The sequence below is a fragment of the Puntigrus tetrazona genome, chromosome 20 (genome assembly GCF_018831695.1).
Source record: "Puntigrus tetrazona isolate hp1 chromosome 20, ASM1883169v1, whole genome shotgun sequence".
NCBI classification, from domain to species: domain Eukaryota; kingdom Metazoa; phylum Chordata; class Actinopteri; order Cypriniformes; family Cyprinidae; genus Puntigrus; species Puntigrus tetrazona.
In genome coordinates, this window is record NC_056718.1 from 22878681 (window position 1) to 22894763 (window position 16083).

The window sequence follows — 16083 nt, forward strand, 5'->3', positions numbered from 1 at the left end:
ACCTGAAGCAGCTAATCAAGGTCTTATAAAGCATGTTAGAAACTTCCATGCAGGTAAATTGGACCTAAACTTCTCCAGGACTGAGTTTGGGCAGCTCTGGGTTACACGCAGCTTAAAGGGCGCTGTTCAAGTGACCACAGAGCACTTTCATGCAATTGCCTTCTCAAACGTCTTACACGCTTGTCAGATTTTGAAAGAAAAGATGAACACTTTATCTCTTGTCCTGGTCTTAATTACGGTCCAGTGGTCCTGGGCTCAGGAAGACCCTCTTCTGCCTTTCTCTGAACACCTGGACCTCGAGCACAAGGTGCAGCTGAAGTGGGGATTTGATGAAATCCAGGACACAATCTTGTTCGAGCTCACCTTTAACACTGTCGGCTGGGTCGGTTTCGGCTTCAGCCCCAAAGGAGGAATGACTGGAGCCGACGTCGTGATTGGAGGAGTTGGACCCAAAGGGAGTTACTTCACGGTAAAGCTGAGACTGGTTAATGGAAATGTTGTTTTTGCAATATTTTATTGATATTTCATAATGAAAGTATTGCAAAACTGTGAATGTAATGTTCTTTTGGCAGTTTAGACATCTAGTCATGTTTTGAGCTCTTGACTTGTTAAAGTGCTAAACTATGTCAACTGAGAACCTTGCGTCCATCAATACAACATCATTAATCGTCTGCATGCTTTATTTTAATATTCAGGACCGTCATGCTGTGGGGACATCAATGCCTCTGGTTGACAAGCAACAGAACTACAAACTCCTGTCTCTGACCGAGTCTGATGGGAAAACAGCCATGAAGTTTCAGAGGTCCATCAGTTACTGTGATGAAAATGATTTACCCATCACCGTGAGTTTAAAGATCAGCACCAGCAGTGTAGCCCTTTTAATTTCCAGAAGCGGCAGGACTTCCAATGGAGGAAGTATTAAAAATTTATTCTACAGGCTTGAAGTGCATTACAAACACCGCAATATAAATTTTACCTAAAATGCATATGAATTATCATCATCATCATCATCATGTTGCTGCCCGCTACTTAAATTTTAATACCTGAACATTCACTGTCAGTGCAGGGCTCGGAGGGCCTGGGACCACCGGGAATGAGGTTATGTTTTGGTTGTGTATAGGTAGAGCCCAAACATTATGGAGTTTAAAGATGGCCAGACTTACCATTGCACTTGGCTGGGCTGCAGCCTTTAAAATAATGCTTTTGTACAAATGGCTCTATAAAGAGCCTTCAACATCTGAAGAACCTTCTACGTGGCAAAATACTGTCTTTTTAAAATCAATTCCAGCTTTATAAACTTGAAGGCCATAATCAAACTGTATTAACTGGTTTTATTTGACACACAGGATATGCATATTGAATTGTCTGCATCAATAAGTCAAGGAGTTCTCGATTGCACTTCAATACCCTCCTTAAACCAAAATCATGAACTGTGACTGAACTTGAGCTATCAAAATGGATCAAATCATGTTATAGAAGGCCAGGTAAGCTGCCACAAGTCTTTTTATTGCATTCAGGAGCTCCCCATGAAGCTGATCTACGCATACGGAGACACTGATGAAATCACGTACCACGGCAACCGAAGAGGCACAAAGGAGCTGAACCTGTTGAAGTACATGCCTCAGTCCAACCCTCCAAACAGCAACTTTTTTGACATAACTACAGTCAATGTAAGATTTCTTTTGTCTGTAAACCCTGTTTTTCTATTGCTGGCACGTCAAGAGCAATATTTAAAATGGTGGTTAAGTTTTATTTTTCTTGTCTTGTTGAATCTACTGGTGTCATGCAGAGTTTAGGTCCAACCCTAATTAAAATCTGCTGGACACTAGCCCTCCAGGACAGCCTTGGATTTTATATAAAAATAAGATTATATTATTGGTTAATCTCTTGAAGTGCTTGAGTGTAACTTTACATGTTGCTTGCTTTTAAAATCATTTCAGTTCACTGTGCCGGCCAACCAAACCTACCATCACTGTAAGGTTATGAAAATCCCAACATTTTATCACAAAAAGCACATTTATCGCGTGAGTTCATGAACTAAATGCATATCTATCCAAAGCTCTGTCATCTTTTATCTGACTTGCTTTTCATTATGCCCAGATTGCGCCGGTGATCACAAACGTTGACATTGTGCATAATCTTGCACTGTACCGCTGTCCTCCAAGCGTGACCGAACCATTTGAGGCGGATTGTTACTCATCGTCGTCAAGACCTAACTTGTGTATCGAGGTCGTGGCTGTGTGGGGAGTTGGTGGACTGGTTAGTCTCGTCTTTTGGTTTTAAAGCATTTATGTGAAAACCAGATTAAGACTAATTTTCCGGAATAAATCCTTTTAACCCAATGGGTAACTGAACCGGGAATTGGATAAGTGCAAGCACAGTTTTTCTGAACTGATTCGCTAAAATGATCTCATGTCACACTTTTTAATGAGGTAAAATTCCTACTCTTCTATTTTTCAAGGGTTATGAATTTCCAGAAGCAGCAGGACTTCCAATTGGAGGAAATATTAAAGCCTCTTTCTACAAGCTTGAAGTGCATTACAACAACCACAATCTTGCAAGTCAGTCGGAGGACATTAACAATGTGAAATGTCACACTATGAATGTTCGAGGTCTTTCAATAAAACTTTCTTCTCTGCACAGGTCGAGTTGATAGCTCAGGTCTGCGATTGCATTACACATCTGAACTCCGTCAGCACGATGCAGGTGTTCTGATTACGGGGCTTGCAGTGGCTCCGGGGTACGCCATCCCACCCAAAGCCAAATCCTTCCTCACGTACGGTCTGTGTGACACTGCTTATATTCCAAAGGTTTGTGTTTATGTTGATCTACTCGCACTCTCTCGATCAGATTCAGCGACTGACTGGATGATCTTGTGTTCTGTGCTCTAAAGGTTGTGGAGAAGTCAAATGATCTTCAGCTGTTCTCCGTGATGCTGCACACAAACTTGGTTGGGAGAAAAGTGCGAGTCGGCCAATTTAGGTTAGGACTGTTGACAAAATGACTGACTATAGAAAGTGGATATAATGACCTAATGTTGCTGAACTCTTTTCTTACTAAATTGCTAACCTTTTCAGAGAAGGTAGACAGATCGACTTTGTAGCTGTGGATGAAAACTATAATTTTGAGTATCCAGAAGTGACCAATTTGGGTAAAACCAAGACCGTGAAGTTGGTAAGTGCGAGAAGGATTTGAAGGTTACCATGCTGTTTTGGAGTATTTCAAGTATCGAACATATGCACTGCACCGTATCAAAATTAATCTATACAGTGTGTGTATATAAAATTTAAAGGAACATTTTACCTTTTCAGGGTGACAAATTGCTGGTGGAGTGCACCTATAATACTGAGACACGCAACGCACTCACATGGGTTAGTACATTTAAAGAGGCTCATTGTCTTTTCTTCAATAGTATGCATCTTGCAAATTGTTCTGTAAGATTTGTATGTTCCACGAACATTTGGTTTTTAATTGCAATTATAAGATTCAGATCTGTTTTTCATGCAGTTTCCTAATTTTTAGGAACTAAACTGGATAGCCAAGTGTAGTGCACTTTCTTTTTTTTTTTTTTTTTTTTTTTTTTTTTTTTTTTTGACAAATCTGAAATTTAGCCTCCCCATGGTTCCCTTAACAAAACACTTGAGCTTATTCACCATCAGGAATCTACCCAAAGAAGTTTAAAAAAAATATTCAACTCTAAAATTTAATACCTAATTTATAAAAAAAATTTTCCCTTGCCCACAGGGGGGATTTTCAGCTTCAGATGAGATGTGTTTGGCAGTCCTCTTCTACTATCCAGCTATGAATCTGAGCACCTGTGTGAGCTTCCCTAATACAACCACTTTAATATCTGAGATGGGAGCAAAAGATCCAGAGTAATGTCAATTAAAACACTGATTCAATAAGTTTCCCTCTTTAATATTTCCGCTGATAATGTAGCTTATTTAATTTTGCAGTACTTGGCTCAAAATGATGTCCACAAAGACTTGGACTGACGCGTCTATTAATCAGTACCAACAAACACTGAAGCGAATCGACCAGATTGTCCAGGTCATGAATTCAACCGTAAGTGTCCACACCTCCACAATATCAAGCTTTCAAACTGAACTGCTCACCTGCCACACTTTTCCATGTGTATTTTCAGGACAACATATCGATCAACACGGGGCTGATTCCTGACCTCAAAGCCATCCCATCTGCACCCTGCATGAATAACACTGCCCAAGCCTTGCATTAATGTTTGCAGGGTGTACCTGTGAGCTCTTTGAAAATGGCATAAATAAATGGATGAAACTACTTTTGACTGTTCCCTTTTTTTTCCTCTCCTGTTGTGCATAGTGTTCACTGTACAAATTAAATGGCTTCATTCTTAAACCTGTTGAACGGTGAATTATATTCCCTCTATTTAAGATTACTAACAGATGTGGGGCCCCTATAATTGTCACCACCTTACACCAATAGATGATGGCCCTCTTTGCAATCGCTGCTTGTGTTTGCATCTGTACCAATGTGTTCATAAGGACAGAACTGCAATGCCAACCTATTGTTATTGTCTGATTAAATGTCAAATTTAATGGAACAATGGCTCTTTGATCACATGAACGCCTTGAAAGCAACTTGGAAAAACAAGTTGCGCAAACTAACACTCAAAGATGGAAATGGTTTTTACACTGTACGTTCTTTGCTTTACTTGCCTCTTACGTATTCTACAATGACAACCTTTTAAATGGGCTTAGATTAAAGGGGTCATTCATTGCTAATCTTCCACAAGTTTATAGGATTCTTTAGGGTCACGAAGTAAAAAAAAATAAAAAAATTCCCAATGGTAGAGTAGAACATCCTTGCCTTTTTTTCACAGCAAGCTGTTTTAGTGCGTTTCTCTTTAAATGCTAATGCCCTCTGCTGTCCCCACCCCTCTCCAAGTGGCATGACAAGCAGTTCTATATGAGAATAAAGTGTAAACTGTTTCACTATGAATGCGGCTAACACAAGGTGATCCATACTACTTCTGGAGGTGAAACTGAATCATGAATGTTTCAAGCTAATATGGGGGAGGAAGGTGCATTACCTTAAAATTTTTTAAAATGACAGTATCCTCAAGGACAAACATTACGTAGTAAGTCAATTGTTCTTTAATAAAATACAATTTTAAACCTTATTTAAAATAAAGTGCTCAAAAACAGACAAAACTCCAGTGCGTGTGGAGCGGTATCTTTCTCAGTTCCAGTCCTGGGGACCCCCTGCTTGCACGTACCCCTTATTTAACACAGCTGAATGGGATAATTGGCTCCTTTGTTCAGTTCCTGGATCCCGCTCCTTACGAGCTGATTATCTTATTCAGGTGTGTTAAAGAAGACATCAGGTGTGTGCAACTTGAAGCAGCTGCAGCTACCAATCAGTGAAAGACATCAAAGTACCGCGAGAGCGAATGGTTCAATGTGTGCATTATACGATCAGTTGACACTGTTTGTCAGATTTTGAAAGGAAAGATGATCACTTTATCTTTTGTCCTGGTCTTAATTACAGTCCAGTGGTCCTGGGCTCAGGAAGACCTTCTTCTGCCTTTCTCTGAACACCTAGACCTCGAGCACAAGGTGCAGCTGAAGTGGGGATTTGATGAGATCCGGGACACCATCTTGTTCGAGCTCACCTTTAACGCTGTCGGCTGGGTCGGTTTCGGCTTCAGCCCCAATGGAGGAATGACTGGAGCCGACGTCGTGATTGGAGGAGTTGGACCCAAAGGGAGTTACTTCACGGTAAAGCTAAGACTGGTTAATGGAAGTGTTTTTTTTTTTTTTTTTTTTTTTTTTTTTTTTGCAATATTTTATTGACCTTTCATAATGAAAGTATTGCAAAACTATGAATGTAATGGTCAAAGGAGTTAAAAGTAATGTTCTTTTGGCAGTTTAGACATCTATTCATGTTTTGAGCTCTTGGCTTGTTGAAGTGCTAAACCAACTATTTCAACTGAGAACCGTGTGTCCATCAATACAACATCATTAATCGTCTGCATGCTTTATTTTAATATTCAGGACCGTCATGCTGTGGGGACATCAATTCCTCTGGTTGACAAGCAACAGAACTACAAACTCCTGTCTCTGACCGAGTCTGATGGGAAAACAGTCATGAAGTTTCAGAGGTCCATCAGTTACTGTGATGAAAATGATTTACCCATCACCGTGAGTATAAAGTTCAGCACCAGCAGTGTAGCCCTTTTAATTTCCAGAAGCGGCAGGACTTCCAATTGGAGGAAGTATTAAAAATTTATTCTACAGGCTTGAAGTGCATTAAAACAACCGTAATGTAAATTTTACCTAAAATGCATATGAATTATCACGTTGCAGCCCACTACTTAAATTTAATACCTGAACATTCACTGTCAGTGCAGGGCTCGGAGGGCCTGGCACCACCGGGAATGAGGTTATGTTTGGGCTCTACCTATACACTCAACCAAAACGTTATGGAGTTTAAAGATGGCCAGACTTGCCATTGCACTTGGCTGGGCTGCAGCCTTGATAGAACCATTTGTACAAAAGCGTTATTTTAAAGAGCCTTCAACATCTGAAGAACCTTCTATGTGACAAAATATTGTCATTTTAAAATCAATACCAGCTTTATAAACTTGAAGGCCATAATCAAACGGTATTAACTGGTTTTATTTGACACAGGATATGCATATTGAATTGTCTGCATCAATAAGTCAAGGAGTTCTCGATTGCACTTCAATACCCTCCTTAAACCAAAATCATGAACTGTGTGACTGAACTTGAGCTATCAAAATGGATCAAATCATGTTATAGAAGGCCAGGTAAGCCGCCACAAGTGTTTTTATTGCATTCAGGGGCTCCCCATGAAGCTGATCTACGCGTACGGAGAAACTGATGAAATCGCGTACCACGGCAACCGAAGAGGCACAAAGGAGCTGAACCTGTTGAAGTACATGCCTCAGTCCAACCCTCCAAACAGCAACTTTTTTGACATAACTATGGTCAATGTAAGAAATTTTCCTTTTGTCTGTAAACCCAGTTTTTCTATTGCTGGCACTTCAAGAGCAACATTTTAAACGGTGGCTAAGTTTTATTTTTTTCTTGTCTTGTTCATTTAGTCATTTAGCAGACGCTTTTATCCAAAGCGACGTACAAATGAGGTAGGCAATAGAAGCAATTAATGTCAACAAAAGGGCAGTAATGCATAAGTGCTCTGAGTGGGGTCTTGGCTTACCTAACGCAGACACAAGGCTTTTTTTTATTTATTTTTTTTATAACAAGAAAAGGATAGGAAAGAGCAGGAGAAGAAAGTGATATCAAAGTTGGGTCAAGTGTAGACGAAAAATGAGTTGAGTTTTTTGAAGAGTGCTAGTGACTCTGCTGCACTAGTGGCAACGGGCAGATCGTTCCACCAGCGAGAAACGGACCAGGTGAAGGTGCGCAAGAGTGATTTTGCACCTTTTTGTGATGGCACTGCAAGACGCCTTTCGTTTGCAGAGCGTAGGCACCTGGAGGGAACATGAGTTTAGCTCCAACCCTAATTAAAATCTGCTGGACACTAGCCCTCCAGGACAGCCTTGGTTTAAACCATAGTTTGCAAAGATTATATTATTGGTTAATCTCTTGAAGTGCTTGAGTAACTTTACATGTTGCTTGCTTTTAAAATCATTTCAGTTCACTGTGCCGGCCAACCAAACCTATTATCACTGCAAGGTTATGAAAATCCCAACATTTGATCACAAAAAGCACATTTATCGCGTGAGTTCATGAACTAAATGCATATCTATTCAACGCTCTGTCATCTTTTATCTGACTTGCTTTTCATTATGCCCAGATTGCGCCGGTGATCACAAACGTTGACATTGTGCATCATCTTGCACTGTACCGCTGTCTTCCAAGCGTGACCGAACCATTTGAGGCGGATTGTTACTCATCATCGTCAAGACTTGCCTTGTGTATCGAGGTCGTGGCTGTGTGGGGAGTTGGTGGACTGGTTAGTCTCACCTTTTGGTTTTAAAGCATTTTCATGTGAAAACCAGATTAAGACAAATTTTCCGGAATAAATCCTTAACCCAATGGGTAACAAACAGTAATTGGATCAGTTTAAGCACAGTTTTTCTGAACTGATTCGCTAAAATGATCCTATGTCACTTTAATGAGGTAAAATTTCTAATCTTCGATTAAATTCTATTTTTCAAGGGTTATGAATTTCCAGAAGCAGCAGGACTTCCAATTGGAGGAAATATTAAAGCCTCTTTCTACAAGCTTGAAGTGCATTACAACAACCACAATCTTGCAAGTCAGTCGGAGGACATTAACAATGTGAAATGTCACACTATGAATGTTCGAGGTCTTTCAATAAAACTTTCTTCTGCGCACAGGTCGAGTTGATAGCTCAGGTCTGCGATTGCATTACACATCTGAACTCCGTCAGCACGATGCAGGTGTTCTAGTCGTGGGGCTTTCAGTGGCCCCGGGGTATGCCATCCCACCCAAAGCCAAATCCTTCCTCACGTACGGTCTGTGTGACACTGCTTATATTCCAAAGGTTGGTGTTGATTTCTACTCCCTCTCTCGATCAGATTCAGCGACTGACTGGATGGTCTTGTGTTCTGTGCTCTAAAGGTTGTGGAGAAGTCAAATGATCTTCAGCTGTTCTCCGTGATGCTGCACGCACACTTAGTTGGGAGAAAAGTGCGAGTCGGACAATTTAGGTTAGGACTGTTGACCAATGACTGACTATAGAAAGTGGATATATATGACCTAATGTTACTGAACTCTTTTCTTACTAAATTGCTAACCTTTTCAGAGAAGGTAGACAGATCGACTTTGTAGCTGTGGATGAAAACTATGATTTTGACTATCAAGAAGTGACCAATTTGGGTGAAACCAAGACCGTGAAGTTGGTAAGTGCTAGAAGGATTTGAAGGTTACCATGCTGTTTGAGTATTTCAAGTATCCAACATATGCACTGCACCGTATCAAAATTAATCTATACAGTGTGTATAAAATTTAAAGGAACATTTTACCTTTTCAGGGTGACAAATTGCTGGTGGAGTGCACCTATAATACTGAGAAACGCAACGCACTCACATGGGTTAGTACATTTTACAGAGGCTCATTGTCTTTTCTTCAATATGTATCTTAAAATAGTACAGATTATAGAACAATTTGTATGTTCCAGAAACATTTGGTTTTTAATCTCATTTATAAGATTCTGATCTTTTTCATGCAGTTTCCTAATTTTTAGGAACTAAACTGGATGGCCAAAAGTGTAGAGCGCTGATGTAATTTTTGTAGGACAAAACTGAAATTTAGCCTCCCCATGGTTCCCTTAACAAAACACTTGATCTTATTCAACATCAGGAATTTACCCCAAAAAAAGTTTAAAAAATAAATTCAACTCTGAAATTTAACACCTAAATTGTGTTTTATTTTTTTTCCTGCCCACAGGGGGGATTTTCAACTTCAGATGAGATGTGTTTGGCAGTCCTCTTCTACTATCCAGCTATGAATCTGAGCACCTGTGTGAGCTTCCCTAATACAACCACTTTAATATCTGAGATGGGAGCAAAAGATCCAGAGTAATGTCACTTTTAAAACACTGATTCAATAAGTTTCCCTCTTTAATATTTCTGCTGATAATGTAGCTTTAATTTTGCAGTACTTGGCTCAAAATGATGTCCACAAAGACTTGGACTGACACGTCTATTAATCAGTACCAACAAACACTGAAGAGAATCGACCAGATTGTCCAGGTCATGAATTCAACCGTAAGTGTCCACACCTCCACAATATCAAGCTTTCAAACTGAACTGCTCACCTGCCACACTTTTCCATGTGTATTTTCAGAACAACATATCGATCAACACGGGGCTGATTCCTGACCTCAAAGCCATCCCATCTGCACCCTGCATGAATAACACTGCCCAAGCCTTGCATTAATGTTTGCAGGGTGTACCTGTGAGATCTTTGAAAATGGCATAAATAAATGGATGAAACCACTTTTGACTGTTCCCTTTTTTTTCCTCTCCTGTTGTGCATAGTGTTCACTGTACAAATTAAATGGCTTCATTCTTAAACCTGTCGAACGGTGAATTATATTCCCTCTATTTAAGATTACTAACAGATGTGGGGCCCCTATAATTGTCACCACCTTACACCAATAGATGATGGCCCTCTTTGCAATCGCTGCTTGTGTTTGCATCTGTACCAATGTGTTCATAAGGACAGAACTGCAATGCCAACCTATTGTTATTGTCTGATTAAATGTCAAATTTAATGGAACAATGGCTCTTTGATCACATGAACGCCTTGAAAGCAACTTGGAAAAACAAGTTGCGCAAACTGTAACGCTCAAAGATGGAAATGGTTTTTACACTGTACGTTCTTTGCTTTACTTGCCTCTTACGTATTCTACAATGACAACCTTTTAAATAGGCTTAGATTAAAGGGGTCATTCATTGCTAATCTTCCACAAGTTTATAGGATTCTTTAGGATCATAAAGTAAAAAAAAAAAATTCCCAATGGTAGAGTAGAACATCCTCCTTGCCTGTTTTCACAGCAAGCTGTTTTAGTGCGTTTCTCTTTAAATGCTAATGATCTCTGCTGTCCCCACCCCTCTCCAAGTGGCATGACAAGCAGTTCTATATGAGAATAAAGTGTAAACTGTGTTTCACTATGAATGCGGCTAACACAAGGTGATCCATACTACTTCTGGAGGTGAAACTGAATCATGAATGTTTCAAGCTAATATGGGGGAGGAAGGTGCATTACCTTAAAATTTTTGAAAATGACAGTATCCTCAAGGACAAACATTGCGTAGTAAGTCAATTGTTCTTTAATAAAATAGAATTTTAAACCTTATTTAAAATAAAGTGCTCAAAAACAGACAAAACTCCAGTGCGTGTGGAGCGGTATCTTTCTCAGTTCCAGTCCTGGGGACCCCCTGCTTGCACGGACCCCTTATTTAACACAGCTGAATGGGATAATTGGCTCCTTTGTTCAGTTCATGGATCCCTCTCCTTACGAGCTGATTATCTTATTCAGGTGTGTTAAAGAAGACATCAGGTGTGTGCAACTTGAAGCAGCTGCAGCTACCAATCAGTGAAAGACATCAAAGTACCGCGAGAGCGAATGGTTCAAAATGTGCATTACACGATCAGTCGACACTGTTTGTCAGATTTTGAAAGGAAAGATGATCACTTTATCTCTTGTCCTGGTCTTAATTACAGTCCAGTGGTCCTGGGCTCAGGAAGATCCTCTTCTGCCTTTCTCTGAACACCTGGACCTCGAGCACAAGGTGCAGCTGAAGTGGGGATTTGATGAAATCCGGGACACCATCTTGTTCGAGCTCACCTTTAACACTGTCGGCTGGGTCGGTTTCGGCTTCAGCCCCAATGGAGGAATGACTGGAGCCGACGTCGTGATTGGAGGAGTTGGACCCAAAGGGAGTTACTTCACGGTAAAGCTGAGACTGGTTAATAGAAACGTTGTTTTTGCAATATTTTATTGATATTTCATAATGAAAGTATTGCAAAACTGTGAATGTAATGTTCTTTTGGCAGTTTAGACATCTAGTCATGTTTTGAGCTCTTGACTTGTTAGTGCTAAACTGTCGACTGAGAACCGTGCGTCCATCAATACAACATCATTAATTGTCTGCATGCTTTATTTTAATATTCAGGACCGTCATGCTGTGGGGACATCAATGCCTCTGGTTGACAAGCAACAGAACTACAAACTCCTGTCTCTGACCGAGTCTGATGGGAAAACAGTCATGAAGTTTCAGAGGTCCATCAGTTACTGTGATGAAAATGATTTACCCATCACCGTGAGTTTAAAGTTCAGCACCAGCAGTGTAGCCCTTTTAATTTCCAGAAGTGGCAGGACTTCCAATGGAGGAAGTATTAAAAATTTATTCTACAGGCTTGAAGTGCATTACAAACACCGCAATATAAATTTTACCTAAAATGCATATGAATGATCATCATGTTGCTGCCCGCTACTTAAATTTTAATACCTGAACATTCACTGTCAGTGCGGGGCTCGGAGGGCCTGGGACCACCGGGAATGAGGTTGTTTTGGTTGTGTATAGGTAAAGCCCAAACATTATGGAGTTTAAAGATGGCCAGACTTACCATTGCACTTGGCTGGGCTGCAGCCTTTAAAATAATGCTTTTGTACAAATGGCTCTATAAAGAGCCTTCAACATCTGAAGAACCTTCTACCTGGCAAAATACTGTTTTTTTTTTTTTTAAAATCAATTCCAGCTTTATAAACTTGAAGGACAATCAAACTGTATTAACTGGTTTTATTTGACACACAGGATATGCATATTGAATTGTCTGCATCAATAAGTCAAGGAGTTCTCGATTGCACTTCAATACCCTCCTTAAACCAAAATCATGAACTGTGACTGAACTTGAGCTATCAAAATGGATCAAATCATGTTATAGAAGGCCAGGTAAGCTGCCACAAGTCTTTTTATTGCATTCAGGAGCTCCCCATGAAGCTGATCTACGCATACGGAGAGACTGATGAAATCACGTACCACGGCAACCGAAGAGGCACAAAGGAGCTGAACCTGTTGAAGTACATGCCTCAGTCCAACCCTCCAAACAGCAACTTTTTTGACATAACTACAGTCAATGTAAGATTTCTTTTGTCTGTAAACCCAGTTTTTCTATTGCTGGCACTTTAAGAGCAATATTTAAAATAGTGGCTAAGTTTTATTTTTCTTGTCTTGTTGAATCTACTGGTGTCATGCAGAGTTTAGGTCCAACCCTAATTAAAATCTGCTGGACACTAGCCCTCCAGGACAGCCTTTGATTTTATATAAAATAAGATTATATTATTGGTTAATCTCTTGAAGTGCTTGAGTGTAACTTTACATGTTGCTTGCTTTTAAAATCATTTCAGTTCACTGTGCCGGCCAACCAAACCTACCATCACTGCAAGGTTATGAAAATCCCAACATTTTATCACAAAAAGCACATTTATCGCGTGAGTTCATGAACTAAATGCATATCTATCCAAAGCTCTGTCATCTTTTATCTGACTTGCTTTTCATTATGCCCAGATTGCGCCGGTGATCACAAACGTTGACATTGTGCATAATCTTGCACTGTACCGCTGTCCTCCAAGCGTGACCGAACCATTTGAGGCGGATTGTTACTCATCGTCGTCAAGACCTAACTTGTGTATCGAGGTCGTGGCTGTGTGGGGAGTTGGTGGACTGGTTAGTCCCGTCTTTTGCAGATTAAGACTAATTTTCCGGAATAAATCCTTTAACCCAATGGGTAACTGAACCGGGAATTGGATAAGTGCAAGCAGTTTTTCTGAACGGATTCGCTAAAATGATCCCATGTCACACTTTTTAATGAGGTAAAATTCCTAATTTTCTATTTTTCAAGGGTTATGAATTTCCAGAAGCGGCAGGACTTCCAATTGGAGGAAATATTAAAGCCTCTTTCTACAAGCTTGAAGTGCATTACAACAACCACAATCTTGCAAGTCAGTCGGAGGACATTAACAATGTGAAATGTCACACTATGAATGTTCGAGGTCTTTCAATAAAACTTTCTTCTGCGCACAGGTCGAGTTGATAGCTCAGGTCTGCGATTGCATTACACATCTGAACTCCGTCAGCACGATGCAGGTGTTCTGATTACGGGGCTTGCAGTGGCCCCGGGGTACGCCATCCCACCCAAAGCCAAATCCTTCCTCACGTACGGTCTGTGTGACACTGCTTATATTCCAAAGGTTTGTGTGTATGTTGATCTACTCGCACTCTCTCGATCAGATTCAGCGACTGACTGGATGATCTTGTGTTCTGTGCTCTAAAGGTTGTGGAGAAGTCAAATGATCTTCAGCTTTTCTCCGTGATGCTGCACACAAACTTAGTTGGGAGAAAAGTGCGAGTCGGCCAATTTAGGTTAGGACTGTTGACAAAATGACTGACTATAGAAAGTGGATATATATGACCTAATGTTACTGAACTCTTCTTACTAAATTGCTAACCTTTTCAGAGAAGGTAGACAGATCGACTTTGTAGCTGTGGATGAAAACTATGATTTTGAGTATCAAGAAGTGACCAATTTGGGTGAAACAAAGACCGTGAAGTTGGTAAGTGCTAGAAGGATTTGAAGGTTACCATGCTGTTTGAGTATTTCAAGTATCCAACATATGCACTGCACCGTATCAAAATTAATCTATACAGTGTATAAAATTTAAAGGAACATTTTACCTTTTCAGGGTGACAAATTGCTGGTGGAGTGCACCTATAATACTGAGAAACGCAACACACTCACATGGGTTAGTACATTTACAGAGGCTCATTGTCTTTTCTTCCATAGTATGCATCTTACAAATTGTTCTATAAAATTTGTATGTTCCAGAAACATTTGGTTTTTAATCTCATTTATAAGATTCTGATCTTTTTCATGCAGTTTCCTAATTTTTAGGAACTAAACTGGATGGCCAAAAGTGTAGTGCGCTGATGTGATTTTTGTAGGACAAAACTGAAATTTAGCCTCCCCATGGTTCCCTTAACAAAACACTTGATCTTATTCACCATCAGGAATTTGCCCAAAGAAGCTTAAATTCAACTCTAAAATTTAACACCTAATTTATAAAATTGTTTTTTTCCTGCCCACAGGGGGGATTTTCAACTTCAGATGAGATGTGTTTGGCAGTCCTCTTCTACTATCCAGCTATGAATCTGAGCACCTGTGTGAGCTTCCCTAATACAACCACTTTAATATCTGAGATGGGAGCAAAAGATCCAGAGTAATGTCACTTTTAAAACACTGATTCAATAAGTTTCCCTCTTTAATATTTCTGCTGATAATGTAGCTTTAATTTTGCAGTACTTGGCTCAAAATGATGTCCACAAAGACTTGGACTGACACGTCTATTAATCAGTACCAACAAACACTGAAGAGAATCGACCAGATTGTCCAGGTCATGAATTCAACCGTAAGTGTCCACACCTCCACAATATCAAGCTTTCAAACTGAACTGCTCACCTGCCACACTTTTCCATGTGTATTTTCAGAACAACATATCGATCAACACAGGGCTGATTCCTGACCTCAAAGCCATCCCATCTGCACCCTGCATGAATAACACTGCCCAAGCCTTGCATTAATGTTTGCAGGGTGTACCTGTGAGCTCTTTGAAAATGGCATAAATAAATGGATGAAACCACTTTTGAATGTTCCCTTTTTTTTCTCTCCTGTTGTGCATAGTGTTCACTGTACAAATTAAATGGCTTCAATCTTAAACCTGTCGAACGGTGAATTATATTCCCTCTATTTAAGATTACTAACAGATGTGGGGCCCCTATAATTGTCACCACCTTACACCAATAGATGATGGCCCTCTTTGCAATCGCTGCTTGTGTTTGCATCAGTACCAATGTGTTCATAAGGACAGAACTGCAATGCCAACCTATTGTCACTGTCTGATTAAATGTCAAATTTAATGGAACAATGGCTCTTTGATCACATGAACACCTTGAAAGCAACTTGGAAAAACAAGTTGCGCAAACTGTAACGCTCAAAGATGGAAATGGTTTTTACACTGTACGTTCTTTGCTTTACTTGCCTCTTACGTATTCTACAATGACAACCTTTTAAATAGGCTTAGATTAAAGGGGTCATTCATTGCTAATCTTCCACAAGTTTATAGGATTCTTTAGGGTCATGAAGTAAAAAAAAAAAATTCCCAATGGTAGAGTAGAACATCCTCCTTGCCTGTTTTCACAGCAAGCTGTTTTAGTGCGTTTCTCTTTAAATGCTAATGATCTCTGCTGTCCCCACCCCTCTCCAAGTGGCATGACAAGCAGTTCTATATGAGTGTAAACTTAAGTTTCACTATGAATGCGGCTAACACAAGGTGATCCATACTACTTCTGGAGGTGAAACTGAATCATGAATATTTCAAGCTAATATGGGGGAGGAAGGTGCATTACCTTAAAATTTTTGAAAATGACAGTATCCTCAAGGACAAACATTGCGTAGTAAGTCAATTGTTCTTTAATAAAATACAATTTTAAACCTTATTTAAAATAAAGTGCTCAAAAACAGACAA

The 16083-nt window shown here is 39.9% G+C and overlaps 3 protein-coding genes across 4 annotated transcripts; all 3 read left to right on the plus strand.

Annotated features, from left to right (window-relative positions):
- The first annotated feature begins 69 nt into the window (after window positions 1-69).
- LOC122325208 (DBH-like monooxygenase protein 2 homolog) lies at window positions 70-4296 on the plus strand. Its single transcript, XM_043220169.1, has 13 exons — window positions 70-469; window positions 696-842; window positions 1518-1670; window positions 1941-2024; window positions 2101-2259; window positions 2462-2561; window positions 2644-2810; window positions 2894-2982; window positions 3078-3174; window positions 3312-3371; window positions 3745-3875; window positions 3957-4065; window positions 4145-4296. Exons 1-13 carry the CDS (start codon window positions 203-205, stop codon window positions 4235-4237), a joined length of 1656 nt encoding a protein of 551 aa, XP_043076104.1. The 5' UTR covers window positions 70-202; the 3' UTR covers window positions 4238-4296.
- A 1130-nt stretch (window positions 4297-5426) lies between these two features.
- Window positions 5427-9991, plus strand: LOC122325206 (DBH-like monooxygenase protein 2 homolog). Of its 2 annotated transcripts, none has more exons than XM_043220168.1 (13): window positions 5427-5756; window positions 6033-6179; window positions 6842-6994; window positions 7662-7745; window positions 7822-7980; window positions 8187-8286; window positions 8369-8535; window positions 8613-8683; window positions 8797-8893; window positions 9025-9084; window positions 9441-9571; window positions 9652-9760; window positions 9840-9991. In XM_043220168.1, the coding sequence occupies exons 1-13, from the start codon at window positions 5490-5492 to the stop codon at window positions 9930-9932; spliced, it is 1638 nt and encodes a 545-aa protein (XP_043076103.1). In that variant the 5' UTR covers window positions 5427-5489; the 3' UTR covers window positions 9933-9991. The 2 variants fall into 2 exon arrangements, with proteins under 2 accessions (XP_043076103.1, XP_043076102.1); XM_043220167.1 differs by having other exon boundaries at window positions 5428-5756; window positions 8613-8701.
- A 1132-nt stretch (window positions 9992-11123) lies between these two features.
- Window positions 11124-15198, plus strand: LOC122325205 (DBH-like monooxygenase protein 2 homolog). The gene is made up of 13 exons (XM_043220166.1): window positions 11124-11452; window positions 11675-11821; window positions 12488-12640; window positions 12910-12993; window positions 13070-13228; window positions 13404-13503; window positions 13586-13752; window positions 13836-13924; window positions 14019-14115; window positions 14245-14304; window positions 14648-14778; window positions 14859-14967; window positions 15047-15198. The coding sequence occupies exons 1-13, from the start codon at window positions 11135-11137 to the stop codon at window positions 15137-15139; spliced, it is 1707 nt and encodes a 568-aa protein (XP_043076101.1). The 5' UTR covers window positions 11124-11134; the 3' UTR covers window positions 15140-15198.
- Window positions 15199-16083: the final 885 nt, after the last annotated feature.